The 27,469-nt window shown below is 40.4% G+C and overlaps 2 protein-coding genes across 3 annotated transcripts in view; both read right to left on the bottom strand.

The window, feature by feature from the left end:
* Window positions 1–4,222: 4,222 nt before the first annotated feature.
* Window positions 4,223–14,510, bottom strand: LOC110532923. Of its 2 annotated transcripts, XM_036989201.1 has the most exons (9): window positions 14,476–14,510; window positions 14,024–14,062; window positions 9,822–10,092; window positions 7,683–7,828; window positions 6,915–7,194; window positions 6,215–6,381; window positions 5,737–5,828; window positions 5,522–5,640; window positions 4,223–5,185 (listed from the first exon to the last, which is right to left on the bottom strand). In XM_036989201.1, exons 1-9 carry the CDS (start codon window positions 14,507–14,509, stop codon window positions 5,170–5,172), a joined length of 1,164 nt encoding a protein of 387 aa, XP_036845096.1. In that variant the 5' UTR covers window position 14,510; the 3' UTR covers window positions 4,223–5,169. The 2 variants fall into 2 exon arrangements, with proteins under 2 accessions (XP_036845096.1, XP_036845097.1); XM_036989202.1 differs by lacking the exon at window positions 14,024–14,062.
* A 12,902-nt stretch (window positions 14,511–27,412) lies between these two features.
* The window catches only part of LOC110532922, a 69,320-nt gene continuing 69,263 nt past the window's right edge, over window positions 27,413–27,469 (bottom strand). Inside the window, exon 16 of the mRNA XM_036989251.1 lies at window positions 27,413–27,420. Coding sequence (XP_036845146.1) covers window positions 27,413–27,420 — 8 coding nt within the window. The remainder of the gene's footprint in view (window positions 27,421–27,469) is intronic.

Genomic DNA, 27,469 nt, shown 5'->3' with positions numbered 1-27,469 from the left:
CCCTGTGTAGTTGGTCTCTATGCATCAGTCTGTGCCAAGTTTACAAGGTAAACTGGATGACCTGGACAGATTAGATGATGATGAAGTTGTCATTGCTAACTTAAGTTACATTTCACTGTAAATTAAAATAAGTTGGGGGACCTCCCGAGTAGCGCAGCGGTCTAAGTGCTAGAGGTGTTACTACAGCCCCGGGTTCATTCCTGGGCTGTGCCACAACCGGCTGTGTCTGGGAGTGCCATAGGACGGAGCACAACTGTTCCCCCGTCGTCCGGGTTTCGCTGGGGGGGCTTTACTTTGTTCATTATGCCCTAGCAACTCCTTATGAAGGGCCAGGTTCCTGCAGGGTGACACCAGTTGCACTTCAACCCACCCCCTCCGGAACACCTCACCACACCCCTCCCCCCTCCACTCCACCACTACTACCCCATGACCTGGAGAAGCAGATGAGAACCTGTTCAGGTATTTACCCATGCTCTCAATTCCTTGAATCGGATCTCCTCGCCTCCTCAACCATATTGGAGGAGGAAGTCCAAGCCTCCTCTGACCTTTTCCAATGTGTTTTGAGAAGGCGGTGAGGATGCAAGGAATTGAGAAGGAAACTCTCTTCTCATTTGTGCAATATACACTGAGTATACCAAACATTAGGAACACAATACTAATATTGAGTTGCACCCCCTTTTGCCCTCAGAACAGCCTCAATGTGTTGGGGCATGGACTCTACAAGGTGTCGAAAGCGTTCCACAGGGATGCTGGCCCATTTTGACTCCAATGCTTCCCACAGTTGTCAAGTTGGATGGATGTCCTTTGGGTGGTGGACCATTCTTGATACACACAGGAAACTGAGCGTGAAAGCTGCTGGGTTTTTGAAAAAGAAAAGCAGAGCCGCACACTCTAGGAGCTCAGATGCAATAATGTAACAACCTAATAACCAACTATTCAACAGACAAGCGGTCGTCATCAGGGTATCATGACAAACACTAGTCACTAGTTTATAAAGTGTCAAAGGACGCACACAGGTGTCTAATCATGACCGGGTGGATTGACATCATTGGTATATTCTCAGATATAAGAACATACAAAAACATGAATGCATAGCATACGATAATAGATACAATTTGGCTACATAGGCCTACAAACATTAACAATGAATAGAAAAATCACAAGAATGACTTTGATCTGAAGCCAATGCTGAGACTGAAGGGAGCAAGGGTCTTTAAATTAAAGATCCAGGCAGCCTCTCGTTTGAACAATAAATTGAAAAGTGGGTAAGTCGTGTTTTTGCACCTAACGATGCTCGGAGATTTGTAGTTTTATTTCGCACTTTGTTTAACCCAATTTGTTTACCGCAAGGACAAGTTATAAGATAAAATAACTGCCTTAGTGGAGCGCATGATAACACCTTTCTTTGGGATAGTTTTTCCTGTTAGGGGGTGTTTGAAGGATCTACATTTGCAAGTGCCATTGCATTGAGTGCAGCTATTACACTTTTAGTTTCCATCTGGTAGAGGTGCAAATAGATGTTGCGAAGGGATATTTTGAGGTGGTAAATCAGAGTTTACCAACTGATCTCTGAGATTTCTGCCCTGTGAGATTCCAACCAATGGAGGGTCCAAAAACACATTACGGATACTGTCATCGGATCTTAGAATGTGCCAATGTTTGAACAATTCCCTTAATTTGTTCAGAGCATACATTGAATATTGGCTAGTTAGAATGCTTATTTTTGCGAGACTGTACATGAAAGAGATCATGTCTCTGTTTAGAATTTTCTCAATGTCCGTATTAAGCTAACGGTTTTTGTACCCCCTCTCCTTGAATTTTCTTTGTGTCTCAGCCATATTTCTGTCGCAATCTGACAGTTCTTTTGCAAATTCTTTTGATTCGACAATTGGCTATAGGTCAAACTGTTTTCCAAGGGGAAGTGTGTGACAACTATCAGCCCTCAACACACTGTTACGATCAGTAGGTTTCCTGTAAAGATCAGTGTATAGAACATTGTCCTCACACAAAATCAGAAGATCAAGGAAACTGATTTCACGTGTGTCAGGTTGCATAGTAAATATCAGGTGCTCAGAACAAGAGATGAGAAGCATGGAATGCCTGGTTCTATTTTGCATCACCCCTCCATAGAACAAAAAGTGTTCTAATTTCTAACATTATTATTTGGAAATGGTACGTTGACATTTTTGAAGGGATTGAAAATGGACTGTTTCTCCATGTAACCCACATACAAATTAGCATAGTTAGGAGCCGTATGGGGTCCCATAGAAGTACCCTTCGTCTGAATAAAGAAATCCTTTAGAAACATGAAGTGTTTGTGTGTGTGTGAATAGTATTTCAGCAAACTATTTCAGCCAAAATGACCTGCTTCTGGGTTGCTTGTGTGATGTCTGTGTTCCAAACAAAAAAATACAAGTGTGCTTGCTTTACTTCCTCAACGGCACAGCTAGGAGAGAACCTAACAGTTGAAGGCTCTTTCCATGAGTCATAAAAGTTTATTGAAATTACTTAGGGACTGTGCACACTTGAGAGGTGTGTGGCAACTTGGAGACACCAGTTATATCTCTCACTAACCCTTGCATTGTTTTAATCTTATCTTACACCTACTCCAGATTATGCAGCAATATTCTTATGTTACTGAATGTATCCAGAGTAAATCCAGATTTCGTTATCAACAAATGCTATGAAAAGTTCAGTAAAATGTATACTGCACAGTCAAAAGTGTAAAGTCTGTATTCAGGTGATCTGTTGTGTCCTCATCTTTGTTCTGATAATACATTGATTCTGTTAGAAATTTGACCCTGTCCATTTAGGTCAATTCCCTCGAGTGTAAAGTTAGAGTTGGATAAAACGCCCACAGATTTTAGACCTGAGGGGTTTACAACCAAACAGGATCAGTCGGTTAGCCAGCTAATATGCCTAAATATTTTTTATTAATAATTTATGTTTTCGAAAGATAAGCTTGAAATGGGCATGGTGTAATTAACTCAACAACCTTAAACACAGATCTAAGTTTAGATTTCTTAATGAACCTGAAAATCAATAGTTATATCTGGTGTTTTGTCAACGTTAGCTGGCTAACTGAGTCAGGTTACCACGCTAGGGGTGAGATTTCTTAGTTCTACTTTCATTATTCGGTGTCAGATGTATATTTTAGTTTTCCTGGAAATGGTGTGACAGAAAGAACACTGCAGTATGTGCCAAGTTCACATTCCCAACCCACCTCTCTGCAGGAGCAGATACTCATCATCACATTCCTTCCACATAAATTGAAACTTATAAGTCATAGTTATTGTGATGTAATAGGAATGTTAATTAAGCAATAAGGTACAAGAGGCTGTATCATGACTGCAGTCACAGGCAAATGGTGTTGTTCGGCCCCCCGGGATTGTCAACCCATTTACCTGTGACTGTATTCCTGATACATGCCTTATTGCTTTTAGAAAACTGTTACCAGCATATTCAAATAACAAAGAATTAAGAAAGAGCTCTTACTCCACTAGCGCGTCGTGAAACACACCATCCAAGTCGCTAATTATTGTTCAGAGAACGTTGATTACCCTCGTTGATTATCCCTTACATGTAGGGCCCTGAGTTTTCCCTGACAACATGATCTGACCAGGGAAAACTATGTGCCCTACTTATGGTCTACCCTAGCCCTTATGAATGAGTGAATACCAGTTGAAATACAGTAATGAATGAGTGAATACCAGTTGAAATACAGTAATGAATGAGTGAATACCAGTTGAAATACAGTAATGAATGAGTGAATACCAGTTGAAATACAGTAATGAATGAGTGAATATCAGTTGAAATACAGTAATGAATGAGTGAATATCATTGTAATACAGCAGGTACATTCCAAGAGCAGACGATACACTGTGATATTTCTCAGGTTATTGCATTTATTTATATTCTATAAACTGTTCATACATTAACTTATATTATTTCCCAACTCTGTCTCAATGTTTTAACAGGTGATTCTGTCACCCATTTGAATGGTCACTGCACAATGAAATGAAAACACCTACAGCTTTTCTTCTATTGAGAAAAGACCAGATTGGGTATAGTGCAAAGCAGGATCAATGAGTTAGCCACAAACTTCCCTAAATATTTAGAAATAACTTTTTATTAAAAAAAATAAAAAATATACGCTTGAAATGGACATGGCCTAATTGACTCAACAACGCAAAACATATATTGAAGTTTAGCTTTTTTAATATACCTGAAAATCAGTCTTTATTTTGGTTGTTTTTCAAAGTTGGCTGGCTAACTCATTGGTGCTGCTTTGGTTCGTCAAAAGAATTGAGGCTTGAAGTAATATACTTGACTAAACCATGTTCATTATTTGAAATAAAAATGAACCAAACTGCATATTAACTTTTACATGTTGAAAAGAATAATGTTGTTTCTACATACATTCAAATACCGTAAAACTTCAATGAATCACCCCAGAGTTTATTTGCTTCAATCACTGAACACAACAGATACAGGCTTCTATTTCAGCCAGGCGTCTAGTTCCTTAACGCACACAGCTTTTACTCATTTGCATAGTTCATTGTTTAATTCCAGAATTCACTACCAGCATTTTTATTAATTTATTTCACTAATGTGTTACCATTTACACACTGTATCACACTTGGTTTATCTTGGTAGGCTTTTATAATAAAAATAAAAAAGAATCCTTGACAGAAAGTTATTCTCCTCTTTGACTGTGCATTTAAGGCAATTCCTACGTTCACCACTAGAGGGCAATCAGATGCTTTCTGGGGGTCTGTACCCTCAAAGATGTTGACTGCTTTTGTGCTTGCCAGTTAGATAGCAGTTCTTAGCTGTTATCAGCCCATGGCTAGAAGTTGCTTACTGTCGATAAAAAATGTATTTTTGGCATCATTTTTTTCAGTCATTACTGAATTAAACTATTTGGAAACAATTCACGGTAATTCATGGTAACATCGTAAACAATTACTTTAGTTAATTTAATTCATTTAATTTGAAACAGGAATTTATTTGCTGAAATGTGTGCCGTTGCCTGGATATTAAAAGGGACAGGCGGCTATTTGAGACTCGTCGTTTAATTGAAGTTTTACGGTCGGTTGATTGGACTGTATTGATGACAATCTTAAAACTATTGTTTCTCATTGGAGTCTCTCACCAGGCTAGCCCTCTTCAGGTCCACAGACACCTGGAAGAGAAATGACATACAGAAACTCTTTCATGTACTAATTTAGTTATGACTCGCTAACACGTTCTCTTCTTACAATAACAACTTGGCAATAATATAATAAGACCCAGAGTTAGGGTTGATTACATTTCAATTCAGTCAATTCAGGAAGTAAACTGAAATTCCACTTTTACATTTTCATAATTGAAACTCATTAAAGTATATTGAAATTAGAATAAATAAAATATGTTTTTTCCCTGAAATGGTATAGAACCCAACTCTGATGAAAGCACAATGTCTTCATTGCCTGTCTGTTGCAATAAGGAAAACAGTCTGTAATATGCTCCTTGTTGTTACCTGTCTGTGGGTCCACCCTCCTTCTCTTCTTTCTCACGGTGGAAAATGTGTCGACCTGGCTGAGTCCTCCAGAGCAGTTGAAAGTCAGACACCCCCTGCTTCACAAGCTCTACATTCAGCTAGATTAAAGCACAAGCTTTTAGGTTAAATTGTTAGATTATTTTCTCACTCACTCTCTCTGTCTGTCTCTCCCTCCCCCTTTCCCTCTCGCTCACCTGCTGTAGTAGCTGGTCACCGACTGCCTGGTTTGTCAGATCAGCATCTGATTGGATCTTCATCCTCACCACCGTTCTCTTTGACTTGGGGGCTGAAATACATTTGCTGATATTTTTTATGGTGCAGAATAGTTCAAATCTATGCAAAATACCGTAAATACCACAAAACTGAATGTCTTGACAGTATGATTTTATTTAACATATTTCTTTAACAATGCGCTGTACAAAAAGGTGATTGTTCAGCTTACTAAACTTTAGTAAAACAATGTGTAAATTACACTGATTTGTACTAATTTGCATTGTGAAAATGTCTCCCACATAGTCACAAAATAACATTCAATATAACAAAACATGAATTGTGGGAAAAAAAAGTATAATCTCCACTAAACCGAAGTCCGATACGAAAATATGTTCATTAAAGTCATTATTCGACGTACCTTCTCTGACAGAATAAATAAATGTACCAGGAAAGAAGTACCTTCTGTGGAAGACTCTGGAGGTTTGACTGTGGCAAATACTTCCACCTCACAAAGTGTGAGCCACTCAGACCTGCCAGGGATGACCACAACAACATAGCGACCCTCCATCTCATTACACTGGAAGGTGTAGGTCTTTCCTGCTGGGATGTGGGAGATGACAACACATCTGAAAGAGAGAGAGATGGTGAGAGGAGAGAGAAGGAGGTGGGGGATAAAGAGAGATGGGGTGGGGGGAGAGAGAGAGATAAGGGTGGTGGGAGAGAGGGGTGAGATGAAAGAGGGAGTGGGGGAGAGAGAGTGGGGGGTTGTGGGAGAGAGTGAGGCGGAGTGAGAGGAGAGAGGGGGTAGGGGGAACGTGGGGGGTGGGGTCGAGAAAGAAAGGGGGTGGAGTTTGAGTTTATTTTTTACAGGGACAGTGCACATTAATCAGCATTTCAGTAAAAGTGCCGGTTTTAGCCAGCCGGCTAATTTTCCTGCGCAGTCCCTGGGCAGGTTATTAAAAACAATTACAATATAGACAATCATTGGGAGAGAGAGAGGGACATGATTATTATACAGTGTGTTGAAATAGTGAAAATGCCTCTTCACTACAGGAAGACTGAACATATTAACATATTTCATGAAACAGTTTTTTTTTAATCACATAAAATGTACAATCAGATTATAGTATAATGTTATTTATTCTATTTCACTACTCACCTGGGGTTGTTGATGCCGTTGTTCTCCAGTGAGTTACCGATACGAATCTCAGCACCATCAAGTCTCTCAGGAACAACATCTCCTCTGTTGGTGATGGTGACAGCTGTCACTCTGGTCACATCCAGAAGGTCCACTCTCCACCAGGGGTTGGTCTCCTGTTCAGTGTGTGTGCAGGATCTTTTGTAATAGTCTGAATCTCTGTTCCCATCAATGGCATTGTGAGCATTGCCATACCCATTCAGTGATGACTGGCTGGCCACTCCTTTCAATGCTACATTTACTACCGGGACATAGAATGTTTTAATATAGAAATGCAAGTTATTCTTTATCATCTTACAGTGTATACATTTGACATGTTTAAAAGACGGGAGATATTAGTGGTGGGAGGGGGAGTGGAGGGGAGAGGGGTGGATGTTAGAGAAGAGAGGAGATATTAGTGGTGGGAGGGGGAGTGGAGGGGAGAGGGGTGGATGTTAGAGAAGAGAGGTGATATTAGTGGTGGGAGGGGGAGTGGAAAGAGGAGTTTATGGGTCTGAAATAAGAGGTTAAGAGTTCAGTTATTATTACGATCTCTATATAAGACATAAATACAACATTAAAAGTGTGAATGCAGAAGCAAGTAACACTAATAAGAATATGACAGAAATCTAGAGTGATGTTCTGTCAGCAAGCACATTATTTATACTTCCAGAACATTGATGTTCTACTATATAAAAGTAATGTAAACTTGACTTGGTGATGGATGTGAAGACAGTGACAGATGATTACCTGCAGGAGTGCCATATACTTCCAATTCACACAGAGTGAGATATTCCTTCCTGACATAGATGACCACAACAACATAGCGACCCTCGATCTCATTACACTGGAAGGTGTTGGTCTCTCCTGCTGGGATGTGGGAGATGACAACACATCTGAGAGAGAGAGAGAGGGAGAGAAAGAGACGGTGGGGGAGAGAGAGATGCATGATTATTGTACAGTGCGGTGCTGTAGTTCAAATGCTACTTCACAAAAGTATTACTGAAAATATCAACACATTTAATGAATAACTGTTATTTTTACTGAATCCCATAAACTTGACAATTAATCAGAACTACCGGCTCTGACGTTCGTCGGATGCGGCGGTGCTTGCAAACTATTATGGAATACAAAGTGTAACCGAGCTGCGAGCTGCCCATTGACACGAGCCTACCAGATGAGCTAAATGCCTTTCATGTTCGCTTCGAGGCAAGCAACACTGAAGCATGCATGAGAGCACCAGCTGTTCTGAATGTTCTGGCTCTCCATAGCCAATGTAAGCAAGAACTTTAAAAAGGTCAACATTCACAAGGCCCCTGTTACCAGGGCGTGTACTCAGAGCAGGCGCGGACAAACTGGCAAGTGTCTTCACTGACATTTTCAACCTCTCCCTGACCGAGTCTGTAATACCCACATGTTTCAAGTAGACCACCATTGTCCCTGTGCCCAAGGAAGTGAAGGTAACCTGCCTAAATGACTACCACCCCGTAGCACTCACGTTGGTAGCCATGAAGTGATTTGAAAGACTGGTCATGTCTCACATCAACACCATCATCCCGGAAACCCTAGACCCACTGCAATTCGCATACTGCTCCAACAGATCCACAGATGACACAATCTCAATCAAACATCATACTGCCCTTTCCCACCTGGACAAAATGAACATCTATGTGAGAATGCTATTCATTGACAACAGCTCAGTGTTCAACACCATAGTGCCAACAAAGCTCATCACTAAGCTAAGGAACCTAGGACTAAACACCTCCCTCTACAACTGGATCCTAGACTTCCTGACAGGCCGCCCTCAGGTGGTAACGGTAGGCAACAACACATCTGCCATGCTGATTCTCAACACCGGTTCCCCTCGGGGGTGCGTACTTAGTCCCCTCCTGTACTCCCTGTTCACACATGACTGCGTAGCCAAGCACAACTCCAACACCATCAGTAAGTTTGCTGATGACACAACAATGGTAGGCCTGATCACCGATAACAATGAGACAGCCTATAGGGAGGAGGTCAAAGACCTGTCAGTGTGGTGCCAGGCCAACAACCTCTCCCTCAATGTAAGCAAGACAAAGGAGATGATTGTGGACCACAGGAGAAGTAGGGCCAAACAGGACTCCATTTAAATCGACATCGCTGAATTGGAGCGGGTCAAGAGTTTCAAGTTCCTTGGTGTCCACATCACCAACAAACTATCATGGTCGAAACACGCCAAGACAGTTGTGAAGGGGCTACGACAACACATTTTCCCCCTCAGGAGACTGAAACTATTTAGATTGGGCCCCCAGATCATAACAAAGGTATACAGCCCAATACATCACTGGAGCCAAGCTTCCTGCCATCCAAGACCTATATACCAGGTGGTGTCAGGGGAATGAAGGCCCAATAAAATTGTCAGACTCCAGTCACCCAAGTCATAGACTGTTCTCTCTCTCCTACCGCACGGCAAGCGGTACTGGAGCGCCAAGTCTAGGTCCAAAAGCCTCCTTAACAGCTTCTACCCCAAGCTATAAGACAGCTGAACAATTAATCAAATGGACACCCTGACTATTTACATTGACCCCCTGCTGCTACTCGCTGTTTATCATCTTATCATCTATGCAGTCACTTTACCCTTACTTACATGTATAAATTACCTCGACTAACCTGTGCCCCTTGAGTAACCTGGGCCCCTTGTATGTAGCATCGTTATTGTTATGTATTTCTACTGTGTTACTTTTTGTTTTTGACTTTATTTAGTAAATATTTTCATAACTATTTCTTGATCTGCACTGTTGGTTAAGGGCTTGTAAGTAAGCATTTCTCTGTCAGGTCTACACATGTTGTGTTCGTCGTATGTGACAAATACGATTTGATTTGAGTACAATGTTGTTTATTCGATTTCACCTGGGGTTGTTGATGCCATTGTTCTCCAGTGAGTTACCGATACGGATCTCAGCACCATCAAGCCTCTCAGGACATTCATCTCTGTTGGTGATGGTGACAGCTGTCACTTTGTACACATCCAGCAGGTCCACCCTCCACCAGGGGTTGGTGTCCTGTGCAGTGTGGGAGCAGGATCCATAGTTTGTGTTTCTGTTCCCATCAATTGCATAGTGAGCATTGCGATCCGAAAACTGTGATGACTGAGCAGCCACTCCTCTCAATGCCACGTTGTCTGAGTGACAGAGACAGATATAATACACAGGTTTATTCATTAGTGCACACCGTAGCAATACGTTTTGCAACTGAAAACGTTTTGCAGGTTAGTTCAGTTTAGTCAGTCTCCATTTTGTCCAGTTTGGTTCCTAGTGAATACACCTCAGATATACACATCCCCATCCCCCTGTACACACACACCTGCACCAACTTGTATTAAATGTAGATAGTTACCTTTAATTGGGCACTTTGTATTTGTAATTTATTATGGATCCCCATTAGCTACTGCCAAAACAGCAGCTACTCTTCCTGGGGTCCAGCAAAATTAAGGCAGTTTATACAATTTTAAAACATTACAATACATTCACAGATTTCACAACACACTGTGTGCCCTCAGGCCCCTACTCCACCACTAGAAGAAAAAGAAACGCACACCTATTTAGACGAGGTGCCGGCTAGCGGAGTAGAAAACTTGAAAATAAAAGAGAGCTGCACGCTCTAGGAGCTCAGATGCAAAATTTTAATTACCAACGTTCCGACAGCCAAGCTGTCTTCATCAGGGTATGATCACAAACACTGCGGGATGACTCGTTTATATAGTGTCAAAAGACACAGGTGTCTGTAATCATGGCCAAGAGTGGCCTAATATCATTGGTTAATTATCAAATATTAAAATGACATACAAACAACAAATGGATAGCATACGATCATAAATTCATTTTCGACTACACAAGCTTACAAACAATTACAATGGCAAAGTCACAATAAATCACAAGAATGGCTGCAAAGTCTACGTTGAGACCGAAGGGAGCAAGGGTCTTCAAGTTAAAGATCCAGGCAGCCTCTCGTTTTAACAATAAATTATCAAGACGCATTCTTGTGTTCTAACTACCTGCTTTTCAAAGCGTTCTGAACAAATTAAGGGAATCGTTCACAAACATTGGCACATTCTAAAATCCGATGATAGTCTCGGTAATGTGTTTTCGGACCTTCCCTTGGTCGTATTCTCGCGGGGCAGAAATCTCAGAGACCAATTGGTAAACTCTGATTTACCACCCCAAGATATTCCTGAACAACGTCTCTTTGCGCCCCTCCTGGATGGAAATTACAAGTGTAATGGCTGTGCTCAATGGAATGGCACTTATAAATGTAGATCCTTCAAACACCCACAAACAGGGAAATTGAACCCATTCAAAGGTGTTCTTACGTGCTCCACTAAGGCAGTCATTCATCTTATAACTTGTCCTTGTGGTAACATTTATGTGGGTAAAACATAAAACAAAGCGCGAATTAAAAGTACGTATCTCAGAGCATCGTAGCACCATTAGGTGTAAAAACTTTACTTATCCAGTTGCGGCCCACTTCTTGGAGGCAGGCCACTCGATTTCATCTCTGCGTTAAATTGGCATCGAACATGTCACCCTCCCTAGGAGAGGGGGTGACCTTGATAATTTATTGTTAAAACGAGAAGCTGCCTGGATCTTTAACTTAAAGACCCTTGTTCCCTTCGGTCTCAAGTAGACTTTGAAGCCATTCTTGTGATTATTGTGACTTTGTAATTGTTTGTAAGCTTGTGAAGTCGAAAATGAATTTATGATCGTATGCTATCCATTTGTTGTTTGTATGCTGTTCTTTGTATGCCATTTTAATATTTGATTATTAACCAATGATATTAGGCCCCTCTTGGCCATGATTACAGACACCTGTGTTTTTTGACACTATATAACTATTTGACACTGACTTAGAATACGTGGACAACTACAAATACTTAGGTGTCTGGTTAGACTGTAAACTCTCCTTCCAGACCCATATCAAACATCTCCAATCCAAAGTTAAATCTAGAATTGGCTTCCTATTTCGCAACAAAGCATCCTTCACTCATGCTGCCAAACATACCCTTGTAAAACTGACCATCCTACCAATCCTCGACTTTGGCGATGTCATTTACAAAATAGCCTCCAATACCCTACTCAACAAATTGGATGCAGTCTATCACAGTGCAATCCGTTTTGTCACCAAAGCCCCATATACTACCCACCATTGCGACCTGTACGCTCTCGTTGGCTGGCCCTCGCTTCATACTTGTCGCCAAACCCACTGGCTCCATGTCATCTACAAGACCCTGCTAGGTAAAGTCCCCCCTTATCTCAGCTCGCTGGTCACCATTGCATCTCCCACCTGTAGCACGCGCTCCAGCAGGTATATCTCTCTAGTCACCCCCAGGACCAATTCTTTCTTTGGCCGCCTCTCCTTCCAGTTCTCTGCTGCCAATGACTGGAACGAACTACAAAAATCTCTGAAACTTGAAACACTTATCTCCCTCACTAGGTTTAAGCACCAACTGTCAGAGCAGCTCACAGATTACTGCACCTGTACATAGCACACCTATAATTTAGCCCAAACAACTACCTCTTTCCCTACTGTATTTAATTTATTTATTTATTTTGCTCCTTTGCACCCCCATTATTTTTATTTCTACTTTGCACATTCTCCCATTGCAAATCTACCATTCCAGTGTTTTACTTGCTATATTGTATTTACTTTGCCACCATGGCCTTTTTGCCTTTACCTCCCTTATCTCACCTCATTTGCTCACATCGTATATAGACTTGTTTATACTGTATTGTTGACTGTATGTTTGTTTTACTCCATGTGTAACTCTGTGTCGTTGTATGTGTCGAGCTGCTTTGCTTTATCTTGGCCAGGTCGCAATTGTAAATGAGAACTTGTTCTCAACTTGCCTACCTGGTTAAATAAAGGTAAAATAAAAAAATAAAAAAATAAATAAACGAGTCATCCCGCAGTGTTTGTGACTATACCCTCATGAAGACAGCTTGGCTGTCAAAACGTTGGTAATACAATTTTTGCATCTGAGCGCCTAGAGTGTGCAGCTCTCTTTTATTTTCAAACCCAACTCCACCACTATCACATATCTACAGTACTAAATCCATGTGTATGTATAGTGCGTATGTTATCATTCGTGTGTGTGTGTGTGTGTGTGTGCATGTGTCTGTGCCAATCTTTGTGTCTCTTCACAGTCCCCGCTGTTCCATAAGGTGTTTTTTTTATCTGTTTATTAAATCAAATTTTACTGCTTGCATCAGTTACTTGATGTGGAATAGAGTTCCATGTCGTCATGGCTCTATGTAGTACTGTGTGCCTCCCATAGTCTGTCTGGACTTGGGGACTGTGAAGAGACCTCTTGTGGGGTATGCATGAGTGTCAGTAGTTTAGACAGACAGCTCGGTGAATTCAACATGTCAATACATCTCATAAATGAAAGTAGTGATGAAGTCAATCTCTCCTCCACTTTCAGCCAGGAGAGATTGACATGCATATTATTCATATAGCTCTCTATGTGTACATCCAAGTACCAGCCGTGCTGCCCTGTTCTGAGCCAATTGCAATTTCCTTAAGTCATTTTGTGGCACCTGACCACACGACTGAACAGTAGTCAAGGTGCGACAAAACTAGGGCCTGTAGGACCTGCCCTGTTGATAGTGTTGTTAAGAAGGCAGAGCATCGCTTTATTATAGACAGACTTCTCCCCATCTTAGCTACTACTGCATCAATATGTTTTGACCATGACAGTTTACAATCTAGTGTTACTCCAAGCAGCTTGCTCAACTTGCTCAATTTCCACAATATTTATTACGATACTTAGTAGAGGTTTTAGGGTTTAGTGACATTAACTGAATGAAAGTTATTACTAGGCCTAGCTTCTGTCACAGCGGCCAATGCTTGTACTTCATGCATTGATTAGTTGATTTATTTACTTATTCATTCATGTTTTTACTTATTTTTTTTTTTTATGTATTGCTTCTGTCACAGTGGCCAATACTGATACTTCGTTCATTGATTCATTGATTTAGATTGTTTTTTTTGTCTGTCTGTCTGTCTGTCTGTCTTTCTGTCTGTCTGTCTGTCTGCTTTATTAAAAATGCATTTACCTATTTGCACCGTGACCCTCAGAAAGAGTAGGAAAATCCCTGTAAAGCCACAATAAGCATATGAATGATTAGTCATAATTAATCAATGTGAATGCACTATATGACAAGTTCTCTAATGTGCTATTACGTAATGCTGATCATTAAAGATCTTTGACTTAGAGATGGAAGGGTTGGGGTCGATTCAATTTCTGTAAATTCAGGAAGTACACTGAAATTCGAATTATTTGTTAAACTCTGAGTGGTTGTTTTGGGCTCTGTACATGAAAATAGAAAGTGACACATCATTTGAAAACTACAGGCCTTGTCTTTTTGGAAATGGAACTAAAATCTTACTGCTGACAATGTCATAAGAATCTCTTAGAGTTGAACTTCATTGGAATGCGGTTCACGTTCTGATTCGACAGGAACTGAAATAGAATTGACCCGAACCCTTGTAGGGATTTAGTTCTCACCAGAGACAGGGACAGCTCTCCTACTCCACTCCATGGATCTGGGATGTAGCAACATATTCATCAGTCAATATGAATTAATAACGTTAAACATTTCCCCCTTTTAATTATCAGTTAATATGATCTATTTCTGGACATCCAACACCTGCCATGTATAGGATGTGGATGTACTATTCTTGTCCTTTCAGCATTTCCATGTCACACATACCACAACAACAATAACCTTTCATTAATGTGATAATAAACCATTTTCTTTACATGTATATTATCATCATTCTTTATTATAGCCAAGGTTTTGAATAATAAAACAGTATATCCAAACATAAGATTAACATACCTGTATTGACAGGGCTATCTTGTCCTTTGCTGAATCCCTCGCTGCTCTCCTCCGTCTCAGTGTGTGCGATGGATTCTTCTTACTCTCTTTCTCTCTCTCTGTCTGGCAAACATGCAAACCTGGGCCATGTTCATTAGTGAACACAACAGAAAAAATGTAGCAACTTTTTGCAACTGAAAACAAAAATGTGTGTTTGTGATTGGAAAATATCAGATAGTCCCTCACTCCTTGTTACAATCTGTTTTCTTCCGTTTGGTGCCTTATGAACACAACCCTCTATTAGCCAAAGTTGGGGAGGTTAAGGTGAGGTGTATTTGGTTAGCAGTGAGCTGTAGCCCACCACCCTGTGTGTGTGTGTGTGTGCCGGTGGGTTTGCCTGTGTGTGTGTGTGTGTGTGTGTGTGTGTGTGTGTGTGTGTGTGTGTGTGTGTGTGTGTGTGTGTGTGTGTGTGTGTGTGTGTGTGTGTGTGTGTGTGTGTGTGTGTGTGTGTGTGTGTGCCGGTGTGTGTGTGTGTGTGTGCCGGTGTGTTTGCCGGTGTGTGTGTATGTGGTGTTGTTTCCTGGGGATTTGTTTAACAGTCATCCAGATAACTTCATCCTCTCCCTGAGGTGTCAATAGTTACACAACTTCAGCCTTTCCCGTCCCTGATGGAAACTGTTTGAATCTGATGGAAACAGTGGATGCTCCTCAGAGGAGGAAGTGGAGGACCATCCTCCTTGGTGAATTTCATACACATTTAAACGGTGTAAACATTTTTAAGTGATCTTTTTTAGATACAACTAGTATATTAAATATAATCACGTCACCAAACAATAGATTAAAACACACTAGTTTGCAAAGAAGGTCTACATTAGCCTCAACAGCACTCTGTAGGGTTGCACCATTGTGTAGCCAGAAGACAGCTAGCTTCCGTCCTCCTCTGGGTACATTGACTTCAATACAAAACCTAGGAGGCTCATGGTTCTCACACTCTTCCATAGACTTACACAGTAATTATGACAACATCTGGAGGACGTCCTCCAGCCTATCTGAGCTCTTGCAGCATGAACTGACATGTTGTCCACCCAATCAAAGGATCAGAGAATTAATCTAGTACTGAATGCATACGATACAGCTAGCTAGCACTGCATTGCATAAAATGTGGTGAGTAGTTGACTCAAAGAGAGAGAAAGACAATAGTGGAACAGTTTTGAACAAATTAAAGTAAACTCACCCCATTCCTTACAAATGTGCGTAACCGCGACATTCAAACAAAGCTACAAAGAAAACTAATGGGACTGTAGTGACTGTGTTGACTTCAAAATCGGGGGTGTGAACTAGGTTTCTATTCAAGCGTTGATCGACATGGTAATGGCTCTATAGTATTGGAGAAAAGTTGAAAAAACGGACCCTCTGTTACATCGTGACGTGTCATGTCGTATTGTACAGCACGCATAAAGCTACTATTTATGTCTTACAATCTCTCTCCACCAGGTGTAGCACTTCTCTTATCCTTTAAAAACAAGAAATGGACAGTGACGGGGGTAAGGGGGGATACCTGGTCATTTTTTGCGTCATCATTGCATGCGATCATCATTCTCAAAGCCGCTGTTTACTTTTTAGATCACTTTAGCACCGCCCTAAAAACCCGATTCAAATTCGTAAAAAAAACATTCAAATATGTACGTAATGACACATTATATAAACTCTTTATAGTGTTTTATTTACATTTTAGAGGCGATAAGCTGATAAATTGGACAGATGGAGTGAAAAAATAAATAATTCTCTCGGTCTCACTACCAAGCATTAGTTTCGCTTCCCCACCCGCCATTTTTAAAAAGACCCGAGGGGGCTCATTGCCTGCTTGAATTATGCAGAAACGGGCAACGTTTAGGTCATGTAATAGATTCTGTTGGAAAGGGGAGAAATTGTGCTTTACACTGGTATTGACATTACAGTTGATCTGGAAGTATTACGTTTGTGGGCCGCTAAAATAAGGGCGATGTTTACGTGACTTTGCGTTAATGTGTTACAAAATGAAGGAGAAGCAAGAGAGAGAGATTTTTTTCACTTTCAGATACTTGGCTAGTTTACTTGGCTAGTTTAGCCTACTGAAACACCCTGCTCAAAGAGAGGGATGCTATGTTAGCTAGCTGGCTATGACTAGCAACACTGTTACGGAGTCTAGTTGATAGGTAATCGACTAGTCGGACTGTTCCCCGGACTCCACGTGTAGGGATTTGTACAATGCACAACCAAGGCAATTGAACTTGACATTGGTGTCTGTCTTTATTCCTTTATCCAACACATCATACTGAAACAAACACTGGAACTCTTCCAATTTTTTATTTATTTATTTTAAACTTTATTTAACTAGGCAAGTGAGTTACTTACGCGTTAGTTCTGTTAGCTATGCTGACTATGACGTTACTTTAGCTAATATGGTGACAAAGATGTAGGCTGTGTGTAGCAGTTTGGCTTGGAAAGGTGTTTTCGTCTGGTCACATACAGCTGATGTGTTGTGCATTGAAGTCCACAAGCGAACGGCCAAGGTGAGAGGAGGAGAGCGCATAGAAGGAATACATTGTGGCTGCTATAAAAGTGAACTGTCAACTGTCAACAGTCAATTTACGCATGATCAGGGGTGTATTCATTCCACCGATTCTGTTGAAAAAAAGTTTCTTAAACGGAAGCAAACGGAACAAAATGGGGATAAACATACATTAATTTGTCCAATAGCAACTATCTTTTGCAACTGTTGGACTAATGATTACACACTATATCAGCTATATGTTGTATGTGTCAAACTGCTTTGCTTTATATTGGCCAGGACGCAATTCTAAATGAGAACTTGTTCTCAACTTGCCTACCTGATTAAATAAAGGTGAAATAAATCAATAAAATATGCAAGCAATATTGTGCAAGGTGGTATTGAATGTCACTGTCTGTCCATGTGTCACTGTCTGCCCCCTCAAAATTTTCTCTCGATCTTTGTGCACCTGCATTGTAAACTTTCATTCATAAGTTGTAGTAACTTCGTTATGGGTATAAGGACAATTTGAGTATCATGTAGTAGCCTGAACCCATCGCTGTTATATTGAACTGGATGAATGGGATATGAATGAGATTCATCCAATATGCATGCTGTAATAGAAATTAGGCCATGTTCATGTGAAAAAATGTTGTCCTCCCTCATCATACACGACATTGACCGCAGCTAGATAGAATCAGTGTTAATCTGATGGAAACTGTGATATTCTGATGGTAATTGTATGAATTTGATTGAAACTGTAAATCTGACGGAAACTGTTTTGAATCTGACAGAAACTGTGTAAATCTGATGGAAACTGTGTAAATCTGACAGAAACTGTAAATCTGATGGAAACTGTGTAAATCTGACAGAAACTGTGTAAATCTGATGGAAACTGTGTAAATCTGACAGAAACTGTAAATCTGACAGAAACTGTGTAAATCTGATGGAAACTGTACATCTGACAGAAACTGTGTAAATCTGACAGAAACTGTAAATCTGATGGAAACTGTGTAAATCTGATGGAAACTGTGTAAATCTGACGGAAACTGTGTAAATCTGACGGAAACTGTATAAATCTGATGGAAACTGTTTGAATCTGGAAACTGTGTAAATCTGACGGAAACTGTGTAAATCTGACAGAAACTGTAAATTTGATGGAAACTGTGTAAATCTGATGGAAACTGTGTAAATCTGACGGAAACTGTGTAAATCTGACAGAAACTGTAAATCTGATGGAAACTGTGTAAATCTGACGGAAACTGTGTAAATCTGACGGAAACTGTTAATCTGACGGAAACTGTATAAATCTGACGGAAACTGTGTGAATATGATGGAAACTGTGTGAATATGACGGAAACTGTGTAAATCTGACGGAAACTGTGTAAATCTGACGGAAACTGTATAAATCTGACGGAAACTGTGTAAATCTGACGGAAACTGTATAAATCTGATGGAAACTGTTTGAATCTGGAAACTGTGTAAATATGACGGAAACTGTGTAAATCTGATGGAAACTGTGTGAATATGATGGAAACTGTATGAATATGTTGGATACTGTTTGAATCTATTGGGTCATTATTGAGTTCTGGTGTTAAACTGTCCCTTGACTTTGGCCCCATGTAAAAGAAAAAAGACAAAAACATGACAAATAATACAATTCTTGTTAAATTGAACTGTTTCCCCCCCCCCCTCCGTTTTGTGTCATTTGTGTAATTCGTGTAATGCATTCAAAATAACTAATTCCAAATATATACAAGGACGTTGAGCATTCTCTCCAGTGGCAAACTGTTATCGGTGGAGGGGTCTAGATTCAAGACAATTATTAGCTAATCACGCTCTTTTAGTATTTCATACATTTGAGGATTCCATTGATCATTTGTTGTCTAAATCCAGTGTCATTTGTTGTTACTGTAACTAATTGAAGGGAAATAAGATTTTGAGCATAATTATTAATCATGTCACTTTAGACAATATTTGTTTTATGATTGATTTCAGAAAACCCTTCTTTACCTGAACTGTGTCATTGGTGATACTGCTGCTACTGGTGGCACAATGTTATCATAATGATACAACATTTTCCATGTCTTTTAAGATAGGATTTTAGTTGATTTAGAATGTAGGTAAAAAGGGACATTTTCTAAATGCCTAATTGCCACCGTAACTCAAGAATAACCCTTTTGGAAACTGTGAGTCTGTTGGAAACTGTGAATCTGATGGAAACTGTGAATCTGATGGAAACTATGTGAATCTGTTGGAAATTAAATATGTCATTGTAAATATTCCAATACCATAAATAAAGCCAAAAGCTGAAATGAGTCGTTTCTACTTTAACAATAATGCAGCTTTTTTATTTGTTTCCATTCCCCTCCAAGTTGCTGAATCTGCTCTCTATTTCAGTTTCCTCCTTACCTCCTAATTGTATTAACTTATATATTATCATCATTCTTTATTGTAATATTAGCCAAGGTTATTGAACAATCAAACAATATAAATAAACATATTGTACCTGTATTGAGAGGGTTATATTGTCCTTCGCTTGAATCCCTCGCTCCTCTCCTCTGTGTGCGTGATGGATCTTCTTGCTCTCTTTTTTTCCTCCCTCTCTGTCTGGCAAACATGCAAATCTGGGTCATGTTCATTAGGACACACAAAATAAATAAAAAATCAACTTTTTCCAACAGGAAACAAAAATTATTATTTGTTATTGGATAAGATCAGGTAGTCCCTCACTCACTGTTTCAATCTGGTTTCTTTCCATTGTTGCCTTATGAATACAACCCTGTATTATCCAATCAATGGGAAGGTAAGGTGAGGTTTCTTTGGTTACCAGTGGTCCGTAGCCCACCATCCCATGTGTGTGTGTGTGTGCGTGTATGTGTGGTGTTTCCCGGGGGGATTTGGTTAGCAGTCATCCATAGAACCTCATCTACTACCTGAGGTGAAATATGTAAACTGTGGTTTATTTAACATCAGTGCTTTTACTCAGAATACATCTCACTTTAAATCATTACAATCAATTAATCTATTACTCAAATGTATAATAATGTATATTCAACTTGGAAGTTGTATTTTTATTAAACCTCTACTATCTGTATCTTAGAGGTGACATACACTTAAAGACAAAACCAAACAGAAAAATCCATTATAATTAAGTTTTACATGTTTTCTCCCAGTAAGAAAGAATAACATATTCTACTATTTGTATAATTTATTCCGTTTAATCTAAAACTATTTTGTCTCCCTGGAGGGTCTTGGTGCTGGGGTCTCACATGTCCATAACCCACAACCTCAAGAGTGTGTGTGTGTTTTTATTAAACTAGGCAAGTCAGTTAATAATTCTTATTCACAATGACGGCCTAGGAACAGTGCTGCCTTGTTCAGGGGCAGAACGACAGATTGTTACCTAGTCAGTTACACTGGCAATACTAAAGTCCCTATAAGAACATCCAATAGTCAAAGGTATATGAAATACAAATGATATAGAGAGAAATAGTCCTATAATGTGATTTACCCAAAGGATTTTGCTGACATCTTGTCTTTTTCAAGTCTTCTCTCATTGATCGAGACAGGTGGGTGTCCACCCCAAAGTGCTGCATTTTCTGATGACTGAGACCTGTCTCGATCACGATGGTGGCGCACATATTGTTGGATTACTTTATGGAGCAAAAAAAGTATTTAATTTCATAATGGAGCATTTTCTAAAATCAAACTGACAGACCTTTTATGAGACTCCTGTTTCTCCAAATTGAGGATGGAGACCGCATCGCTAAGGTTGGTAGAACATTCTGTGCTACACCAAACAGTACCTATACTGTATCTTCCAGTAACCTGGTGTAACAATCTGTAGCTAAAAGAACTGGTGATCACAGATGATGGGAGAGGTGGTCATTATGAAATTGTAATTCCAAAGAAACATGCAGTAAGTTCAGGGAATATGTAGGTAATAGGTAATGTTGTGGGAGGAGTGTGATGCTCAAACTGCCATTCAGTTCCTGATGAGTCATCTGCTTGAAATCGAGCATAATGTCTAATCCCTCGAGAGGGATACAGTTCACGGGATACAGTTCTGCTACAATGACGCATGTAAAGGCCTTCTGTTTCTGTATCTAGAATACAATTCAGGATGATGCCCAGGAACCACACGATATTGTCTGGAAGACAAATGAACAAACAAAATGATACTCTATTCTGCAGTTTGAACAACAGTTGAACCGTGCCAGCAAAACATCAACATTAGGGTAGACTAGTTGAACATGCATACATGGGCACAGGCACAAAGATTACATATACAACCATATCTAGCCTAATAGAAAGAAATGGGGCACAACCCTCAACCTTTGCAGTGACCAGACCATACAAATTAGCCTAGGTAGGTAGGCAGACAGTATCTACCTACAGCCATGTCCATCAAGCATGCTTAGGCAAATATGTTTTATAGTACAATCAGCTTCAGTTTTACAGATTTACAACAGTAAATTGTTGTACTATTGATTCACCTCACTGTTTGCTAGTAAACTTAGCTAGCCTGCTTGCTGGATATCCAATACTTCTAATTTACATCTGTTTGGAATCCTGTTTGGAATCCTGTTTTGCGTCATGCCTATAGCTTTGTGATTGAAATGCATCCAAAGTCATAATCATAACCAATGTCAACCCTCGTCAATTATGTTACATAGGTAGCTAGTAAAATGCTTTACAGTTGCTGATGTGATACGTTCGCTAGCAAGTTACAAATGCGAGGCCAATAACATGATTCAGCCACCACTATGCTTGAAAATATGGAGTGGTACTCAGTGATGTGTTGTGTTCGATTTGCTCCAAATATAACTCTTTGTATTCAGGACATAAAGTGAATTTCTTTGCCACAATTTTTGCTGTTTTACTTTAGTGCCTTACTGCAAATATGATGTATGTTCCGGAATATTAATGTTCTGTACTGGCTTCCTTCTTTTCACTCTGTCATTTAGGTTAATATTGTGGAGTAACTACAATGTTGTTGAGCCATCCTCAGTTTTCTCCTATCACAGCCATTAAACTCTGTAACTGTTTTAAAGTCACCATTGGCCTCGTGATAAAATCCCTGGGTGGTTTCCTTCCTCTCCAGCATCTGAGTTAGTTAGGAAGGATGCCTGCATTTTTTCCGTGATTGGGTGTATTGATAACCATCAAGTGTAATTAATAACCATACTCAAAGGGATATTCAAAATAATGTTAACCCATTTTTGCATGGCAGTGGACAAACTCCCTGGTCTTTGTGGTTGAATCTGTTAAGCACAATTTTACTCGTGAACTTATTTAGGCTAGCCATTACAAAGAGGTTATGCCTCCTCCCCAGCCATGTCAAGGGGACAAAATATGGTCCTCTAATCAATTTCTGTTTTTCATGGACTCTTGGAAGATTATGCCCCATTGGCGACATAAATAGATTAAAATAAACAAACTCCTCTACTATGTTGACAACAATAGTAAGAGATGGATAACTTGCTGAAATATTTTCAAAATAACTTTATTTCTTTTTTGAAAGAGAAAGCTTGAAATGGGCATGGTGTAATTAACTCAACAACCTTAAACACAGATCTAAGTTTAGATTTCTTAATGAACCTGAAAATCAATAGTTATATCTGGTGTTTTGTCAAAGTTAGCTGGCTAACTGAGTCAGGTTACCACGCTAGGGGTGAGATTATTTAGTTCAAGTTATTATTTGGGGGCAGATGTACATTTTAGTTTTCTTGGACATGGTGTGAGAAAGAACACTGCAGTATCACAGTAGTTATGGTCTATCCTGGCCCTTATGAGTGAATATCAGTTGAAATACAGTAATGAATGAGTGAATATCAGTTGAAATACAGTAATGAATGAGTGAATATCAGTTGAAATACAGTAATGAATGAGTGAATATCATTGTAATACAGCAGGTACATTCCCTAACCAGAAACCGTGGATTGATGGCAGCATTCGTGTGAAACTGAAAGCGCGAACCACTGCTTTTAATCAGGGCAAGGTGTCTGGTAACATGACCGAATACAAACAGTGCAGCTATTCCCTCCGCAAGGCTATCAAACAAGCTAAGCGCCAGTACAGAGACAAAGTAGAATCTCAATTCAACGGCTCAGACACAAGAGGCATGTGGCAGGGTCTACAGTCAATCACGGACTACAGGAAGAAACCCAGCCCAGTCACGGACCAGGATGTCTTGCTCCCAGGCAGACTAAATAACTTTTTTGCCCGCTTTGAGGACAATACAGTGCCACTGACACGGCCTGCAACGAAAACATGCGGTCTCTCCTTCACTGCAGCCGAGGTGAGTAAGACATTTAAACGTGTTAACCCTCGCAAGGCTGCAGGCCCAGATGGCATCCCCAGCCGCGCCCTCAGAGCATGCGCAGACCAGCTGGCCGGTGTGTTTACGGACATATTCAATCAATCCCTATACCAGTCTGCTGTTCCCACATGCTTCAAGAGGGCCACCATTGTTCCTGTTCCCAAGAAAGCTAAGGTAACTGAGCTAAATGACTACCGCCCCGTAGCACTCACATCCGTCATCATGAAGTGCTTTGAGAGACTAGTCAAGGACCATATCACCTCCACCCTACCTGACACCCTAGACCCACTCCAATTTGCTTACCGCCCAAATAGGTCCACAGACGATGCAATCTCAACCACACTGCACACTGCCCTAACCCATCTGGACAAGAGGAATACCTATGTGAGAATGCTGTTCATCGACTACAGCTCGGCATTCAACACCATAGTACCCTCCAAGCTCGTCATCAAGCTCGAGACCCTGGGTCTCGACCCCGCCCTGTGCAACTGGGTACTGGACTTCCTGACGGGCCGCCCCCAGGTGGTGAGGGTAGGCAACAACATCTCCTCCCCGCTGATCCTCAACACTGGGGCCCCACAAGGTTGCGTTCTGAGCCCTCTCCTGTACTCCCTGTTCACCCACGACTGCGTGGCCACGCACGCCTCCAACTCAATCATCAAGTTTGCGGACGACACAACAGTGGTAGGCTTGATTACCAACAACGATGAGACGGCCTACAGGGAGGAGGTGAGGGCCCTCGGAGTGTGGTGTCAGGAAAACAACCTCACACTCAACGTCAACAAAACTAAGGAGATGATTGTGGACTTCAGGAAACAGCAGAGGGAACACCCCCCTATCCACATCGATGGAACAGTAGTGGAGAGGGTAGCAAGTTTTAAGTTCCTCGGCATACACATCACAGACAAACTGAATTGGTCCACTCACACAGACAGCATCGTGAAGAAGGCGCAGCAGCGCCTCTTCAACCTCAGGAGGCTGAAGAAATTCGGCTTGTCACCAAAAGCACTCACAAACTTCTACAGATGCACAATCGAGAGCATCCTGGCGGGCTGTATCACCGCCTGGTATGGCAACTGCACCGCCCTCAACCGTAAGGCTCTCCAGAGGGTAGTGAGGTCTGCACAACGCATCACCGGGGGCAAACTACCTGCCCTCCAGGACACCTACACCACCCGATGTCACAGGAAGGCCATAAAGATCATCAAGGACATCAACCACCCGAGCCACTGCCTGTTCACCCCGCTATCATCCAGAAGGCGAGGTCAGTACAGGTGCATCAAAGCTGGGACCGAGAGACTGAAAAACAGCTTCTATCTCAAGGCCATCAGACTGTTAAACAGCCACCACTAACACTGAGTGGCTGCTGCCAACACACTGACACTGACTCAACTCCAGCCACTTTAATAATGGGAATTGATGGGAAATGATGTAAATATATCACTAGCCACTTTAAACAATGCTACCTTATATAAATGTTACTTACCCTACATTATTCATCTCATATGCATACGTATATACTGTACTCTATATCATCGACGGTATCCTTATGTAATACATGTATCACTAGCCACTTTATACTATACTATGCCACTTTGTTTACATACTCATCTCATTTGTACATACTGTACCCGATACCATCTACTGTATCTTGCCTATGCTGCTCTGTACCATCACTCATTCATATATCCTTATGTACATATTCTTTATCCCCTTACACTGTGTACAAGACAGTAGTTTTGGAATTGTTAGTTAGATTACTTGTTATTACTGCATTGTCGGAACTAGAAGCACAAGCATTTCGCTACACTCGCATTAACATCTGCTAACCATGTGTATGTGACAAATAAAATTTGATTTGATTTGATTTGATTTGATTTGATTTGATTCCAAGAGCAGACGATACACTGTGATATTTCTCAGGTTATTGCATTTATTTATATTCTATAAACTGTTCATACATTAACTTATATTATTTCCCAACTCTGTCTCGATGTTTTAACAGGGGAGTACATCAATTTGTAGAGAATTTATGTCACACATTTGTATGGTTTCTGCACAATTAAATTAAAACACCTAAAGCTAAGCTTCTATTTAGAAAAGACCAGATTGGGTATACTGCCAAGCAGAATCAATGCGTTAGCCACAAACATGCCTAAATATTCTAAAATAACTATATATTGTAGAACGATAAGCTTGAAATGGGCATGGTCTAAACCAAAAGCATAATGTACCTGAAAATCAGTCTTTATTTTGGTTGTTTTTCAAAGTTGGCTGGCTAACTCATTGGTGCTGCTTTGGTTCGTCAAAAGAATTGAGGCTTGAAGTAATATACTTGACTAAACCATGTTCATTACTTGAAATAAAAATGAACCAAACTGCATATTAACTTTTACATGTTGAAAGGAATAATGTTGTTTATACATTAATTTAAATACAGGACAACTTCAATTTATCGCCCCGGCATTTATTTGCTTAAATCACTGAACAAAACAGCCGCATATTAGATAAATGCTTCTATTTGAGCCAGGCATCTATTTCCTTAATGCACACAGGTTTTTACACATTTGCATAGTTAGTTGTTAAATTCCAGCCTTTTAATCAATTTCCTACACTAATGTGTTATCATTTACACACTGTGTCACATTTCTTTTGTCTCAGCATGCCTCTATAAAAAACAAAAACAATCCTTGACAGAAACATTACTCACATCTTTTACTGTGTTTTTTGTCAGTTCTTACTGGGGATGCCAATTTCTGGGGGTCTGTACTCCCAAAGTTGTTGATGTGCCATTTCATATCTATCAGTAATTCATGGGAACCTTGTAAACAATTCATTTAGACCCCGTGTTTCTTTGAAACAGGCGTTTATTTTCTGGATTGGCTATTAGAAGGGACAGGCAGCTATTTGAGATTTTGCATGGTAGATAGATTATGTCGTCAAGGCAGTCCAATCCTAAAACTATTGTGTCTCCTTGTGTCTCTCACCAGGCTAGCACCCTTCAGTTCCAGAGACACCTGGAAGAGAAATGACATACAGAAACTCTTTCATGTACTAATTTAGTTATGACTCGCTAACACGTTCTCTTCTTACAATAACAACTTGGCAATAAGTTAATAAGACCCAGAGTTAGGGTTGATTACATTTCAATTCAGTCAATTCAGGAAGTAAACTGAAATTCCACTTCCACATTTTCATAATTGAAACACAATGAGGAAAATTGGAATTGGAATTAAAATATAAATGTATTTTCTGAAATGGAAGATCCCAACTCTGATAAAAGCACAATGTCTTCAATGCCTGTCTGTTGCAAGAAGGACAACAGTCTATATAATATGCTCCTTGTTGTTACCTGTCTGTGTGGGTCCACCCTCCTTCTCATCTTCCTCATGGTGGAAAATCTGTCCATCTGGCTGAGTCCTCCAGCGCAGTTGAAAGTCTGACACCCCCTGCTTCACGAGCTCTACATGCAGCTAGATGAAAGTTCAAGCGGTTAGATAAATGTTCAAATACACAGATACATTCTATTTCTCCCTTTCTCTCTCCCTCCCCCTTCCCTCTCCATCTCTCTCACCTGCTGTAGTAGCTGGTCACCGACTGCCTGGTTTGTCAGATCAGCATCTGATTGGATCTTCATCCTCACCACCGTTCTCTTTGACTTGGGGGCTGAAATACATTTGTTGATATTTTTCATGGTGCAAAATAGTTCAAATCTGTGCAAAATACCGTAAATACCACAAAACTCAAACGGTGATTGTTTTACTAGAGTTTAGTAAGCTGAGTGAAGCATAAACAGAGTTATTTTTATAACGCACATTGTTGAAGA

The sequence above is a fragment of the Oncorhynchus mykiss genome, chromosome 9, assembly GCF_013265735.2.
Source record: "Oncorhynchus mykiss isolate Arlee chromosome 9, USDA_OmykA_1.1, whole genome shotgun sequence".
NCBI lineage: Eukaryota > Metazoa > Chordata > Actinopteri > Salmoniformes > Salmonidae > Oncorhynchus > Oncorhynchus mykiss.
The sequence above is the reverse complement of the archived record's forward strand: the minus strand, read 5'-3'. Positions and strand labels throughout refer to the sequence as shown.

Excerpts from the sequence above, each read along its gene's own strand:
- LOC110532923 (XM_036989201.1), bottom strand. The coding sequence starts at position 14,509 with ATGGAGTGGAGTAGGAGAGCTGTCCCTGTCTCTG. Across the intron at positions 14,063-14,475 it reads GAGAGCTGTCCCTGTCTCTG|GGATTTTCCTACTCTTTCTG; the intron begins GTGAGAACTAAA and ends GTGGCTTTACAG. Across the intron at positions 6,382-6,914 it reads AACGGCATCAACAACCCCAG|ATGTGTTGTCATCTCCCACA; the intron begins GTGAGTAGTGAA and ends TCTCTCTTTCAG.